Source organism: Lytechinus variegatus, chromosome 11 (assembly GCF_018143015.1).
Source record: "Lytechinus variegatus isolate NC3 chromosome 11, Lvar_3.0, whole genome shotgun sequence".
Taxonomy (NCBI): Eukaryota; Metazoa; Echinodermata; class Echinoidea; order Temnopleuroida; family Toxopneustidae; genus Lytechinus; species Lytechinus variegatus.
The window spans coordinates 31,243,876-31,260,209 of NC_054750.1; the positions used below are offsets into that span (position 1 = coordinate 31,243,876).

General features: G+C 36.0%; 2 protein-coding genes across 3 annotated transcripts in view; one reads left to right on the plus strand and one right to left on the minus strand.

Annotated features, from left to right (window-relative positions):
* Window positions 1–4,938, plus strand: part of LOC121424076 (monocarboxylate transporter 1-like) — a 23,699-nt gene extending 18,761 nt beyond the window's left edge. Inside the window, exons 5-6 of one of the 2 annotated variants that reach the window (XM_041619661.1) lie at window positions 2,001–2,150; window positions 4,849–4,938. In XM_041619661.1, the coding sequence (XP_041475595.1) occupies window positions 2,001–2,143 (143 nt within the window). In that variant the 3' untranslated portion in view covers window positions 2,144–2,150; window positions 4,849–4,938. Of the gene's footprint in view, window positions 1–2,000; window positions 2,314–4,848 lie in introns of those variants that run through there. The other variant, XM_041619660.1, reaches the window with a different exon arrangement.
* LOC121423529 lies at window positions 4,795–14,322 on the minus strand. Its single transcript, XM_041618882.1, has 7 exons — window positions 14,080–14,322; window positions 12,168–12,230; window positions 9,538–9,720; window positions 8,742–8,882; window positions 7,787–7,854; window positions 6,701–7,084; window positions 4,795–6,355 (listed from the first exon to the last, which is right to left on the minus strand). The coding sequence occupies exons 1-7, from the start codon at window positions 14,320–14,322 to the stop codon at window positions 4,795–4,797; spliced, it is 2,643 nt and encodes an 880-aa protein (XP_041474816.1).
* Between the last annotated feature and the right edge of the window lie 2,012 nt (window positions 14,323–16,334).

The window sequence follows — 16,334 nt, forward strand, 5'->3', positions numbered from 1 at the left end:
GACCAATTTCTGTTTTGCCAGTTCTGGATAAGGTTCTACAGAAAGTAACCCTTATTCAATCATCAGTATCGTTTTCATAAAAATATACAGTACAAAATTGTCGCCTATCAATTTATCGAACGCTATTTTGAATTCCTTAGACCAGGGTAGAAATAACCTTGGAATATTTATTGATATTAAAAAAGCTTTCGACACAGTTGATCACAATTGTGATACAGAAACTTGCAGATATCAGTTTGTGCAAAATCGGAAATATATTCAGAGAAAATGAAAATAAGATATGAGGTGTCCCACAAGGCTCAGTATTAAGGCCTCGTTGTTTTTATATACATGGATAATCTTCCAACAGTTTCCTAGGCTTTTTTTTTAAAGATTATTTGCTGACGACTCTTGATCTTTTTCACACCTTTCCAATTGGAGAGGACGAGATCGGTACCAATGCGATAAATACTAAATATAGATTAAGTACAAATATGGTGTGTTGCAAATAAGCTATCAACGCTCTAAAAACAAAATTCATATCAATTTGCAGTAGAACAAGGAATATTTAGTTGCATGGTAATATTACACTAGACGGAGATGAATTTGGAGAAGTTGATGAAGCAACTTTTGTAGGTATAATAAGTGATAAGCATCTGTCGTGGAAAGGCCATATGCGGACGATTAACTTAAGTATACGTAAGACAATACGAATTTTGTTTCGGTTCCGACAATGCGTACCTAAATTTACTTTGATATTATTATACAAAGCTTTTATGGGGCCACATCTCACTTATGGCATTGATGTGTGGGGGAGTACATAGAAGAGCAGCCTAAATTGTATATATCTTTCCCCAAAAATGGCAGAGCGTGCAATTACCTTTAGTCACTGGCAAGCTCATTCTCGCCCTTTATTTGAAGATTCTTAAAGTTTTTGATTTGTATAATCTATCAGCATGTACCTACATGTATGACCCGCTTTATAATAACTTACCTCACTCATTTCAGATTATTGTAACCTAATATTGAGCACAAACATTCCTAGAAGACAGAAGAAAGGCAAAAAAGTAAATCTTCCAAGACTAAAAACAACCGAACGGCTATTTTCGCTTTCTTTTCTACGTAGCGATTTCTGGAATACATAAACAGTTGAAATAAAATTGAAGAAATAAAAAAAAGGTTTTAGGAATTCTCTAAAAAGTTATGTGATTCATAAATTCACACCACCAATATGTAAGTCTACAGTATGAAATTATGTTATTACAATTAAGATACTTTTTTTAAATGGTACTAATATTGCAAATTAATGTTTTCTTTTTTTTTCTTTCTTAAATTTGCCTTTTGTAATATATGTGGGCAAGGCTTGACTAGCACTTGTGCTTTTTTCTTGTCCCATTTTTTTCTTTATATACATATAAATATGTGTAAAAGTAATGGAATTCGTGTCATAACCTGTTAACATGTGAATATTGTGGGTACATAAATAAATCAAATCAAATAAATAGATCTAAATTCACAGAGCAAACTGGTGTAAATTTCATAAAAATCTGATAACAAATAGATAAGTTATGGAATTTTAAACTTTAGCAATATATTTTGAAAACGGTTAAATGCATGTGGTTATGAATATTTATGAGATAGACTGATGATGTCACATCCCTATTTTCCTCCGTCTTATGTGCTAGTACATGAAATCATAATTGTTTCATTTTTCATACATGTGTGAATGATATGTCGCCCTTGTAAAATATATTTCTTGGAAACATTAGCTCTGTAAAACGGGCAAAACATTTAGCGATATGCACTTTCGATGAATGATCGATTCTATCAGTTTTCTGTTCACACTCTATAAAACTTTCAACCGAAATCTGAAATTGTATGATCTAATCATACACAGGACTTGACGACAATGCATAATCTGAACTGTTATTAGCAGACGTTAAAGCACGTTATAACCTTTGTATGTAACTTCAAGATTTTCCTAATTGCCAATGAGTTTGTGTTTCATCTTTCCTTGTCAGGTCTGTTCTATGAGCACTTTGGGTCTTTTAAAACCGTCTTCATAGCGATGGGAGTGTTTTCCATGATAAGTTGCGTAGTGTTTTCCAGCTACCTCTTCGTCGACGCAATGTTAAAACGACGCCCCTCCACGGAGATCGGATGACGTCACTGTGAGTTAACATGGGAGCCACGATAATGAGGATGAACGGGATGGTGCCACTTGGTGTATATAGGGTGGGTGCTTGCACTGTAAAAACCGTGGTGTTAAAACTGACACCAATTGGTGTTAATAGAAGACCACACCCTGAGGTGTTAAAATAACACCCTAGAGATTGAACATAACACCAAAGAGTATAAATGTAACAACCATAGGTGTTGTAATAACACTTATAGGTGTAAACTAACACCACCAATTTAACACCGGTGTAAAATAACTGGTGTGGTCCTCTATGTACACCGGTTAACACCGCAGTTTTTGCTGTGTGGGAACACGCACCCCGAAAGTCCCAAGATTACGAAAAATGTAAACGGGTGGAATATGATTTTTTTTTAAGATTCATTTTTTTTTTAAGTCCATCGTTTTCGGTCGGTCTCAACTTTGGATATACGTTATTTTTTCTGATAACAAGTAATGAAGCTATTGAATTATAAAATATTTCATGAAAGCAATTATAAGCACATCGTCATGAATATTCATTAGTAAGGGCGAATGATTTTATGTCCTCACTTTTTTCCTTATGTTATTACATGAAATTATGATTATGTATGTGTGATATGTCTCCCTTGTGATAAAGTAAGCTGCATCAATAAATATCTAATGTATTAAATCAGTTTTCAATCCATTTTTCAACTCTTGGAAGACAAATTTGAACTAATATAATTTCATAAAATATATTTAAAAAGTAACCCAAATATGAATGCGACATGACCAACTTGCTCTGTGAATATGAAAGCAGGCAGAGAAATGTTTTACCGAAATAAAGCAAATCTTTAAACTGTCATAAATTTGTTATTCCTTGTCCGATTTTGAACAAATTTTCAGTGTTTTGTTTGTCTGATCTTTCTTAATCTGTCCAAATCATATTATTTTCAGCCTTTAGTACCGCTTTATCAAGGGATAAATAACCATCTGCACCAAACTCTTATGTCAGTTCCCTGCCCAAGTTGTTGTTTCAACTGAAACAAAGAAAATCCAATGTACCTCGGTTTAAACAAACATAAAATATACAGTGCATTTAAATTAGAAAGTCAGTTGGTTCTTTTTAGTGTGATTCTTAGGTTTATTTTGTTCAATTCACATATTTTTTTAGAAAACCATTTTAGATGGAAAATAATTTTCCTTTCCCACTTGGGATCTTTAAAATCCTGTTGCAAACAAAAGTCAGATTTGAATGAGGCGGAGCATTACCCAGTCAAGCATGAAAAAGAAATCGTGACCACCCATTTGTTTCATTATTGCTCAAATGTTCAACATTTTGTTTCCAAAAGGGGTCAGATCCATAAAAGTAATTCTTGAAAAGTTATTAAAAATTTTTGACGACCGGCATAGTTTTTCAAGACTCGGTTTCACATTGGCATTGTGTATCAGGACAAATTTGGTTGGCTTAAACGAATTGCATTATGGAAGAAATAGAAACTGTCTACAGTGGATCTAACCCCTTTTGCAAACGAGCTGAAATGGATCTATCGATTTTTACAAATAAAGATATTTGGGGGTAATTCTCACTTTTTGTTGGGAATTTTAACTCTTTATTGAACCCCCGCCAAAAGAAAAAAATGAAAAATATATCTAACCCCTCTTGCAAAAGAGGTCTTCAAATGTTGATGAAATTCTCTCCTCATCTTTCCTATTTCCACCCCGTTGCTCTAAATTAACGAACGTAGAGGGCAGCAGCCCTTAACGTTCGTTGCACTTACCCATCAATTCTATCTTTAAATTTTGTAGTCATGACTATAAGAATGATAATGACAAGTAAATTTTTTTTATCTGTTTTCCTGATTTTTTTTTATTTTCTCATCTCCTTGGTCTTTTTATCATAGCAAATATCAATTCATCAAATATCCTTTTTTTATAATATGGTTTTCATGTGAGTACATGATTAAAAGAATAAGGCATATGAGTACATGATTAAGAGAATATTATATGAGTACATGATTAAGAGAATAAAGCAGTGTATTTGTTTTAGATTTTGCAAGTACAATATAACATTTTTATTAATTCTTTAAAAGATGTTCTTATTTTTTCTTATGCTTAGCTTATTTGCTTATAATTTTTGGTTACCCTTAGTTACATTATTTCTAATTGATTATCCATGTATCAATGCACAAGAGAGTCGATATTCATTTAAAAAGATGGTATATCATACTCTTTTTTCCATGCGACTGTTCGATCATTTATCTTATTTAGTTCAGATATTTCCTTCGTTCTGTTCTGTCAATCGATATTCGTTTTTTCTAACAGTTTTTCTTGATTTTTAAGAAATCCCTTTCATCAAATCCTGCTTTCTCTTCATCAAAAATGTTGTTTCATTCAGATTTTATGCCTTCATTTCCCTCCTTCAAATTTGTGATTTCTTTCAGTTTTCTTGCTCTCTTTCCCCCTCCATCAAATTTCCGATTTCTTTCAATTTTCCTGCTTCCCCCCTCTTCGTGAGATTTGGCGTTTCCTTTAGATATTTGTTCTTTCATCGATAATTTCCTTATCTTTATGTTGGATGATAATATCTCATCAGTTTCATGATACTTTCAAAGATCTTTAGGTCATATTCAGAACCAACCCCGTTCACACTTCTTCCATGATGATTCTCTATCCCTTCAGCCAACTCCAGCAACTTCCTCTACTGCTTCATTATTCTCTCGTCTCTGTAGGTTGATTCGACCATGATCTGCTTCCATAACATTGAGATGCACTACTTCTACGATTTCTTGACCCTCTACGTCCGGCATCCCATTACCTACGGCTATATCTCTAAGTTCATTGTCATGTGGAGCTTCTTCTCTAAGGATGTCTTCTCCACCATTACCTTCCTCCTCTACAGGCTCTCCTACTAGTTGGCCCATCAGTCTGTCTCCTCCTTCCTGGTTCACGATGCCGTCTCCACCTTGCCCTTCAATTCCCTCTTCATCTATTTCTTCCCCAGCTTCAACACCTCCTTCCTCAATTTGTCCCTCCTCCTGGACGTCATCTTCCGGTACTTGATGTTCTCTGTCGCCCTCTTCACCTTCTGCTTGATGGCCATCTTCTTCCACCTCCTCCTCCAGGACGCCATCTTCCAGCCCTTGATGTTCTCTGCCGTCCTGTTCACCTTCTGATTGATGTCCACCTTCTTCTCCCTCCTCTCCCTGGGATTCTTCCTCAGTTAGGAAGTCTTCATCTTCATCAACACCTTTCCCTTCCTCCTCATCTGTATCATCCTCTATCAACTCTCCTGCAAGCCGAGCGACTGTCTTGTGCTTCTCTTTGATATCAACTACGCCAGGAAGCACTTCTCCCAAATTAGCTGGCCTATCCTTTGGATCTTCTTCACAGCACATGCCACCCAATTTGCGTAGGTCATCATCCTTGATGAATCTACCGATGCAATCCAGGATGTATCCAACAGAGAAGATATCCGAAGCCACTGACGCCTGACCACCATTTAATACCTCTGGTGCTGTATGGACGAAGTATGCCCTCTCATTGGTAGACATGTTAGATCCTGAGAAATGTGGATAGGACATTGTGCTCATCATACCCAAGTCAATGATCACTCCCACCCAGCGATTCTGCCTGAACTCTAGAAGAACGTTGTCATCCTTCAGGTCATTGTGCAGGAGAGAACGGTCATGTAGGTCCATTATACCTCGAATGACGTCCTCACCGATGGCTGCCAAGTTCCACTCTTTCATCTTTGGCTCAGGATCGCACCCTTTCTCTGGAAAGATGGCATAGTAGAGAGGATAGGGTTTACCTTGGATCTTGTCTCCGATGAATTCTGTGACGAGGCATTGATCTCCATTCATCAACACGATTCCCAAGAATCGAGGAAAGTACGGCGAGTCGGACATCACCAGACCTGCTCTGGCTTCCTTCTCGAAGCGGATGTTTCGTCGTTCCCTTTGAAGATCCTGTTGGTCTGCAGTCAGGTTTTGTGTGACTAGCGCCCTCTTGACGGCCACAGGGTTCTTCTCTCCGTTGAGACGCCCAATCATTACTTCACCAAACCCACCCGTGCCAACCACATCTAGCATGACCGGACCCGATGATTGGTTGAAGGACATCAAGTCGTTGCTTGACAATTCTTTAGGGGTATAAATGTAAAGACATGCAGAGACGACACGGTCTATGGTGGTCCTCCTCTCACGCATGATCTTGATATCAGTGATCGTCTGCAGACTGAAAGAGTTTGATGAAGTAACAATGTGTGATTTATATGCCATTTATCCTTAGAATATAGTATCAAACAGATTACATTAAAAAAAATCCTTCAAAATTAAGAGCCGAATTTCAATTTCATTAAGAAAAATACAGACACGTTTGTACTTCACTGGGAAATCAGGAATGTTTTAAAAACAGATTTGAGAACGTTTGACATTGTTAGATAAATCATGCAAAATATTAGTAGCAGTAAGCATGACGACTCCAAATACAAGGGGTTTTCTACCCTTTTTTTATACATGTATTACAAGTGTTTAAAAAGTCTCTGAGTTAGTGTATACGATAGTAACAGGAATCACTTACTGGCCATTGATCTTATTGAGCTGACTGATTTCTTCATTCTTTAGATCAATTTCCTGTTTCATCAGACTAAGTTTTTCGATGACAGCTCTGTTGATCCGCTCCACGTACTCCTTCTTCTTCCTCTCCGCTTCCTTCATCTTCTTCTCCATCTCCATCATCCTCTTCTCTACCTTGTCTTTATCCCTCTCCGCCTTCCCCTTCAGTCTCTCTGCCTTTGCCTTCTCTCCCTCGATTTTCTTCTTCTGCTTCTCTGCTTCCTTTCTTCCCTTTTCCATCTCCTTATGCTTCTGAGCCATTTCCTTGACCATCTTCGTCGTTGCTTCACTTTTATCCTTGAGCTTGCTTATCTGGATTTCCAGGATGGCCTTTTCCTTCTGCAAAGAGCTGTATGGGGTAGCATTGACAACTTAACACTGCATACACAAGAACAGACTAACTTTTGGAATACAATAAGTTTTGAAATATCAAAGCAAAAACTTTCTCCATACTTTTTGATACAATTCATAGCCAACGACATGAATATCAAAATTAATAATAACATTCTGTTTACGTAGAATCGAAAAGGCTTACGTTGTTTTTGTTACCGGATTTAGAATTCCAAACATAAAGGTGTGTTTCATCAATATTTACCAGCCTTGTAATCATTCATTAGAGGGTTTCATTAAACATTCACCAATATTTTTTTTCTAATTTCTCTGCTTTTATCAAAACCAACTTATTGTTAGGTAGAACTTCCCCCTTATTTGATTAAAGTTAGTTTCACGAAACGCTCCCCTAAGATTAAAGGTCAAGTACACCCGCGAAAATTCTTGATTTAGAATTAGAATATTTCATATTTCATATAATAATACAAAAGAAATAGTGAGTGGGTGACGTCATCTGTCTGCCAATTTCCATAACGTCTAGGATGTGCATATTATACTGTTTTGTGAAATTAAGCGAAGCTTTAGAAGGTCATAACTTTCTTATTTTACATCCGATTTTGATGAAATTTTCAGTTTTTTGCTTGTTGGCGTTATCTCCTTTTTTCAAATCAACTTTTTGTTGGGGTGGACTTGTCCTTTAAGAATAAGACGTGCTGTTTACCGTATGGTAGAATTCTGCTTGGCGAATTCGTCTGCGAAATTGGTCTCCCAATCTGCAAGGTAGTCATCCTACACCACGGAAACATGAATGAAAAAAAAAGGTTTACGAAAGGAGATGAATGGTCATGGAACGAGAAAAGGAGATAGATAAAAGAATTGTTGAGAAAGAGAAAGAGAGAAAAGGGAAAAGGCGGGGGGGGGGTAAAAACAAAATCATGAATGTAAAGTTTTGTTGAAAGGTCAAGTCCAACGCAGAAAAATGATGTTTTGAATGAATACAGAAAAATCAAACTAGCAAAACGCTAAAAATTTCATCAAAATCGGATGTAAAATAAGAAAGTTATGACATTTTAAAGTTTTGGTTATTTTTCACAAAACAGATATATGCACATCTCAGTGATATGCAAATGAGACAGTCGATGATATCCATCACTCATTATTTACTTTGTTTTTTATTGTTTTCATTATAAAATATTTCATTTTTTACAGATTTGACACGAAAGACAAACTTGACTGAACCATATATTATTAAAACAATGCTACTTCAACGTGTTCAGGGAGGAAATAATCTTTGTTTCACTTGACAATGAGGAGAAAATGATAATATTTCATACATCATATGAAATACAAAAGAAATAGTGAGCGGATGACGTCATCAGTCTTCTCATTTGGATACCGCCAAGGATGTGCATATAACTGTTGTGTTAAATTAAGCGAAACTTTAAATGTCATAACTTTCTTATTTTACATCCGATTTTGATGAAATTTTCAGTGTTTTGCTTGCTGAATTTTTCTCTTTTTATTCAAATAAACTAATTGTTGGGGTGGACTTGACCTTTAAAGATCTCACCCTAGAAAAAAAACATGCGAATAAAAACTAAATAAAAAACTCTCTTTTTTGTAACTGACTTGAAAATAATTATGGTATTTCAAAAAACATATGGAGGATAACATACTTCATCAGGGGCCACGCCCACTTTGTTGTTCTTCTTGAAGACACCACACAAACAGAATCGGCGCCACCATTTTCTCTGATGTTTCTTACAAGCCTTGAAAACACGATCCTTTCTCAGTTCACTCAACTGGTCTTCGATGGTCTACGTGGAATGAAACATAAAAGAATAAAATATTGGATGCAAAATAGTCAAGTTGATGAATCAAGGAATAAATGAATGGAAGAATGTATGGTTGAGTAAATTGATAAATGAAATTAATGGAAAGAAGGAAGGTAGGAATAAATAATAAACTAATAAATGGTTAATTAAATGAATAAAGGGAGAAAAGTGAATAAATTGGAAGTGATATAATGAAGGAATTTATTAATAAATTAATTAATAGTCAATTGATGCCTGAATGAAAAAATAAATAAGTTATTTGCAAATAATTGAACGGGGTAAAGGATGTTGTTGTCATTCTTATAAAAAATGAAGAGTTGATAAAAATGAATGAATAAAAAAACAGTCGTAAAAATGTATGGATGGATAGATGGACAAATGTGAAAGTGATGGTAGAGAAATTTGGCTACAATGAACGGAGGACAACATCCAATAAGAATTGAATAAAAAACAATTTACACTATTTTCTACATGGATTTTTAAAGTCAAAGAAATTTTCAACTGTTACAAATGCCATTAGATTTTTTATTATTTGTTGTAAGAATTATATCACAAACTAGATGTGTAAAGCAATTAATACATTGTTAAAAAATTGATTTATAGATACTTTTGGAATCAACTGAAATAAATAAAACACCTTGAGTGTTTCCTGGGTGTGATCTTTTTCCTTCTGGATCTGAGCGATCTCGGCCTTCATCTGGCGGACATCACCCTGTTTCTCCTCCCAAAGATACAAGAGGCCCTTCGCCAGGTCTCCGGCTGGGATGTCCTCTGTGGAACCGGTCAGGGATTTGGCTGCATCGATGAGAGCTTTGAAGTCCTGATGAAACATGATGAAAGGGAAATACCATACAATTGGGTAAAAGCCGGGGGGGGGGCACTCAGTATATAATGCATAGTGGGTATGTGCCGCGGAGGGGACCCCCATTTTCACACCCAAATTTCCGTTCCAAGGCATAGCATTTTTTTCTTATTGAGAAAAAAAAACAAAGAAAGCCGCTCCAAGGCATAGCATTTTGTTCTTATCGAGAAAAAAGAAGAAAGAAATCCGCTCCAAAGCTTCGCATATTTTTCGTTACGCCGTTCCAGTTGCATTGATCTGCTGCAATTTTGGTGAAAAGCGGCCGCCGAGCGCTGTCCGACCATCGTCTCTGCCCGAGCGCAGCCGGCAGAGGCCGCGCTAGCTGCATCATGCACGCAAGCCCGTTCCATAGGGGTGCATACGCACGTACTCACACGCTGGCGATCCGTTCCAAGGACCCCCGTTTTCACAAAATTGTAGTTCAGAAGCCCGTTCCGAGGACCCTCCTTTTTTCAATAAGCCCGCTCCAAGGCCCCCGTTTTTTGTCTCGCCCGCGGCACACCCCTACCACTTTTTTGGTCGAGTGCCCCCCCCGGGGTAAAAGGTTTACCAATCCAAGATTAATGCAGAATGTATGATATATATTTCAAACAGAGGGACGTGGGATGGAATCCTAGCCATGGCCTGTTTTCCTTCAGCAAGAAATTTATCCCACTGTACTGCACTCGACCCAGGTGAGGTGAATGGGCCCGGCAGGATAAATTCATTGAATGCTGAGCGCCTTGGCAGCCAAGCTAAAACCGGGATAATAATAGCAGGGCCCGCTGGGAGAACAGTTTTCGGAACTGAAGCGGTTACCCTGGGTGAATATACCGCTATTGATATTATTGTAACCGATGATGTCATAATTTTCTGTATGTTCTTATTTTAAATGTCAACATTTTCATTGTCTCCCTTTGTAAAGTAATACGGGGTTTGATTGCTCATAGAATATAGAGCATGTTGACTTTAAAAATATGTAAACTTTTAAATATATGAAATCACGCACATATACATGTATATTACATTTTTTAAGCCAGTGAATATGACACATCATCGAGTGACTTTCACATTTGCATGCCTACATCGTCGATGAATTCCATATAACTGCTTTTTTAAATGAGCAAAACTTAAACAAGTCATACCTGATTTCAGTGTTATGTCGTTTGTTTATATTTCCCTATTTACTCATTAAAGTTCAAGTTCACCCCAGCAAAATGTTGATTTGAATAAATAGAGAAAAATCAAAAGTCATCAAAATCGGATGTAAAATAAGAAAGTTATGGCATTTTAAAATTTCGCTTATTTTTCACAAAACAGTGAAATGCACAACTCAGTGACATGCAAATGAGTCAGTCGATGATGTCCATCACTCACTATTTCTTTTGTTTTGTATTGTTTGAATTATACAATATTTAATTTTTTACAGATATGAGGACCAACTTGACTGAATCATATAGTATTAAGCAATGCTAATATCACATGTTCAGGAGGAATTAATCGCTGTTTCACTTGACAATCAGGAGAAAATTAGAATATTTCATATAATAAAATACAAAAGAAACCAGGCTCCTCATTTGCATACCAATCAGGATGTGCATATAACTGTTCTGTGAAATTAAGTGAAACTTTAAAATGTCAAAACTTTCTTATTTTACATCCGATTTTGATGAAATTTTCAGTGTTATGCTCGTTAGATTTTTCTCTTTTTAACCAAATCAATTTTTGTTGGGGTGGACTTGTCTTTTAAAAACCCGAGGGTAACTACAGTGTCCAAAAGCCAATATGATGGTACTTAGGGATTATTCCATCATGTCAACATGAAAAGCTCATTATTTCAAAATGGACATTTTTTCTATTTCATGAAAGTTATTATTGTCAAATGAACAAATTCGCCTGAAATTTATATAGACACACATAAAACTTATCATTCCCTCACTTGTTATATCTATTGTCCCATCTACTTAATGAATTTAACGCACTATATAATTTAAAACACACACACACAAAAAAAGATTTTTTAATGACTTTTTGATTTGATTTGATTTATTGTTTTCTTCTGCATCCATAGCATTCGTATAATACATTTTTCATAACATAATGAACATAATATGTTAGCATTTTTGGCATGAATTATAAATAAAGAGTACTAAAAGATAATTCTAGAAAAAAAATGATTAACTATATGACATTCATTTTTGGTAGATGATTTTAATTTTTTTCATCAGGTACATTATTAACATGGCAAGAAGAGTTTTGTTGATACCGAAATCACAGCCACATATTTAATGACTCAGAACAAAATGCCGCCAAAGGAAAAAAAGAAAAGAAAAGAAATAAATAATAATGATAATACCAAAAATACTATTCGCGTGAATGAGACAATAGAGTAAATCAGGGTATATTTTTTGGTATTTATTTGTTACCTTGTGTTGTTCATTTGTTGCTGCTAGCTGTTGCTCAAGGTTCTGTTTCGTACTCTCTCCGGCCTTTCACAAAAGGATAAAGAAAATGAGTTATTTTTAGTAGCTTTTATTGTACATTTCTGATTCATTCTTTGATGATATCGCTATAATACGGATTGTAATGCAAGAAATGGGGTTAATTTTATACAGAAAAATATTCAAAGGTAGTTACCTTCAGTGCTCCTGAATTGTTCTTTATTCATTCTTAATTTACCACTTTCTCATTATCATATAAATTTTCATTGCCTGAGTATTAATTGCCTTATTAACAATAAACATATTTCTTATGTCCGTTTTTATAAAGGTTACTGATTTTTTGATGTTTGAAATGTGTAACGAGTCTTTTAATTGTTTATACTTTGTATACATGACCAAATTCAGCCATTTGTCTGCGACTTATGTTTGAATTGAAATTGTCTCTACCAATATATTGCAAATCGGTAAAATAGATACAAAAGGGTTTTTTAACATAAATAACGATTTGGAACATAGTTGTCTTCTTCGTACTTGTACCTTTCCCATTTTTTATTTGTTTCTACCTTAAACAAGATATTGTTTTGTTTAATAAGACTTAGTTCTTTAATCTTTTTTCAACGCTGAATGTTCCTCATGTTGAATAGGACTGTCATCATTATTAGTGCTACTGACACACCCTTCTTATAATGACAATCATTAATCATCATCGTGGTCTACACAACATCCTCATTATAATCGTCAGCAGGGGTAGAGCAGTGATTTTTGTCATCATCAACATCATCATCATCCCCATCATCGTCGTCGTCATCATCATCGTGGTCTGTATACACCATAATCTCTTTATAATCATCAGCATGAGTAGAGCAGTGATTATTATCATCATCCTCATCATCAACATCATCATCCTCATCATCATCATCACCATCATTGTCGTCACCATCATCATCATCGTCGTCTGTATACACCACGAGCTCATTATAATCATCAGCAGGAAAAGAGCAGTGCTTATTGCCATTGTCAACTTTATCATCCCCATCTTCGTCGTCATCATCAATACCATCATCATCATCATCTTCGTCGTCGTCATCATTATCATCAACAACATCATCATTATCAATATCATCATCGTCGTCATCATCTCTCACACTTTCACTATCTTAGGTTTTTTTTTCCTCATTTACTTCTTCGGTATGCAATATTAGGATATTTTTATTTTGTGATTATCAACTAGAAGGCTCCCGTCTTTACTTATATTGTGCAGTGAAAAAGGAGTAAAAACATTTGTGACCGTTATAATAAATATTTTTTTTATACCTTGGGGAACGTCGTGATTCACGGACAAATATTAACTAGCCAAAATTGAACTTCATTCTTACAACAATAAGTGTGTAAATCTCAAAAGGTCTCACTCATTTTAGTCTCATTCTATTTCCTCCAAAAAGTTATCTGTATGTATCATGAATCGATTAGATGTACTTCCCCCACATAGCTTTCGCTAATATTGCTAAGTTTATCATTAAATATTAATTTGTACTCCTTATCATCTTCATCATCACCATCAACAACAACCATCACCACCACCATTATCATCTCCATCATCATCAATCTACCACCACCACCATCTTCATTATCATCATCATCAACATCATCAAGAAAAAATGAGGATCGTGGTTATCATTATTATCTACCCCCACTCCTCCAATAGTTTTAAAATATCCATCTTTATTCCGTCCCTTTCTTTGTTATCCCGATCCCATCCATTATCAACAACCGTTATGCATCATTATCATGCCATGTTTTATTGAAGTATTTTAAACATCTATTGGCAAATTATTCACTTTTATTAATTATCTATTCAACATTGAATTATAATTATAAAGGAGATAACCTTTCCTACCTCCATTACAACCCCGTCATCACCGTTGTCCTGGACAGTTGGGGCAACTTGATTGGTTGCCATAGTACCCGCATCAGTAGCCCTGCCTTCTGCAAGAGCAGCATCCATCTCGATTGCCAAATCAGCGGTGTGCTGGTCGCCTTGTGTAGTGGCTGGCTGGCGGCGAGGTCTGTTGAATCTACGCTGCAGGATGCCTTGCTGTTCCGTTTCCGTGGTTAACTCAAGAATTTCTGGATTCTCCATAGTTCTACAAATAAGATTTGTACTTAAAATATTTAAAAACAAAGCCAAATCATTAGAGACAAACTCCTAGGAAGGCATGAGAATACATCTTCACAAGACCTTGACTAGTTATGAATTATTAAAATTGTACGCATGAGTCGGCAATATTTATTGCATAGAACTTTAAGTTATGATAATTAATTAGTTTTAACCATTATTAGTACGTTTCATCACCATTAAACATAAAAGTATATATGTATTATAATACATATCTTACTTGACCTAATTGATAACTCACACTCACATACTAGATCTGGAAAAGCAATAGGTATTCATCCTCTGTAAACCTTTGCTGTACGCACATATTGCCATGCATTCACCATTAAATGAATTCCCCCCCCCCCCCTTTTTTTATCTCGTTCGGAAAAAATACCATCAATAATAAAAACAACGATATTGACCTCACCTTCGTTTCCGATGGTTTATCGAACAAGTTCTTTGAAATTCCGGAAAAGTCACAAACTAGAGCAACCGTATAGAACACGAATAGAAGATCAAACGCATGTGAAGAATTGCATCTCTGTATATGTATGCAAGCAGCCAGGCCGCGCCGGTCAGGAGAAAGTTTGGCGCACGTTACTAAGCAATGACGTCATAGTCAAAACTTTTAACCAATCACCGGGTTTCACAGGCTTAATTCATTCCCCATAGACTCATGTGTTAAATTGGCACTTTAAAAAATTCATAAAAAATAAGGATGAAATTCGGGGGTAGAATGTTTACTACCAGTGGATAGGATTTATATCTGGCAATCCATATCTGACCAGAAAAGGGTCCCTCGACCGGCTCATTTTAAAAATAAATTGGCGTGTTTGAAGACACCTTCGGGGGGAGCAGATTCATCACCTCAAACAGCAAAATAGCCCTAATCCTTCCGCCAGTGAAAATATAGTCCAAAATTGGTGATATTTGTTCCCAATTTGGGAAAAGGAAGTTCAGTAATTACCAAAAATAGAATCAGTGTTAGATGGACAATCATATGCATACACTTTGTCAATCAGCCATATCAAAATAAAAAAAATAGCAATGGGTTGGCTCGAATGAATATCTATGGCCTGCCACTAGTGATTAGGCCCGTGAAACCTGTAGGTTTCACAGGCTTAATTCATTCCCCATAGACTCATGTGTTAAATTGGCACTTTAAAAAATTCATAAAAAATAAGGATGAAATTCGGGGGTAGAATGTTTACTACCAGTGGATAGGATTTATATCTGGCAATCCATATCTGACCAGAAAAAAGTCCCTCGACCGGCTCATTTTAAAAATAAATTGGCGTGTTTGAAGACACCTTCGGGGGGAGCAGATTCATCACCTCAAACAGCAAAATAGCCCTAATCCTTCCGCCAGTGAAAATATAGTCCAAAATTGGTGATATTTCTTCCCAATTTGGGAAAAGGAAGTTCAGTAATTACCAAAAATAGAATCAGTGTTAAATGGACAATCATATGCATACACTTTGTCAATCAGCCATATCAAAATAAAAAAAATAGCGATGGGTTGGCTCGAATGAATATTTAAGGCCTGCCACTAGTGATTAGGCCCGTGAAACCACCGCGCGCACGCCGTCTTTTTTTTATTACTAGCGCATGCGCAGTATCACTTACTGCGACCGTATGATGGCGCAGTATTAGTGGAGCAGACATTCTTTTAAGGGACCATTGACATCAAAACAGACCTATTGACATGTTATATGACTGTCTCCGTTGATAATAGCGTAGCAGAGGAGGCGAAAGATATTTAGGATGTAAAACGACTTGAAGTTATTAATTCCCCCCTCAAAAAAAAACATCACCCTCCTTCCAATCATTTTCTACTTTTCCTTTTTTTTCTTACTTATAAAGTAATCTAATCCTGCAGGGGTGAATTCACGGAACGATGCACCCTATATCAATTTCAAGGTTGGTTTTGCTTGCTTTTGGTGGGGGGTTGGTGGCAATCGCCAGTGGTCTTTTGTTTGTCTGTTTGTTTTTCT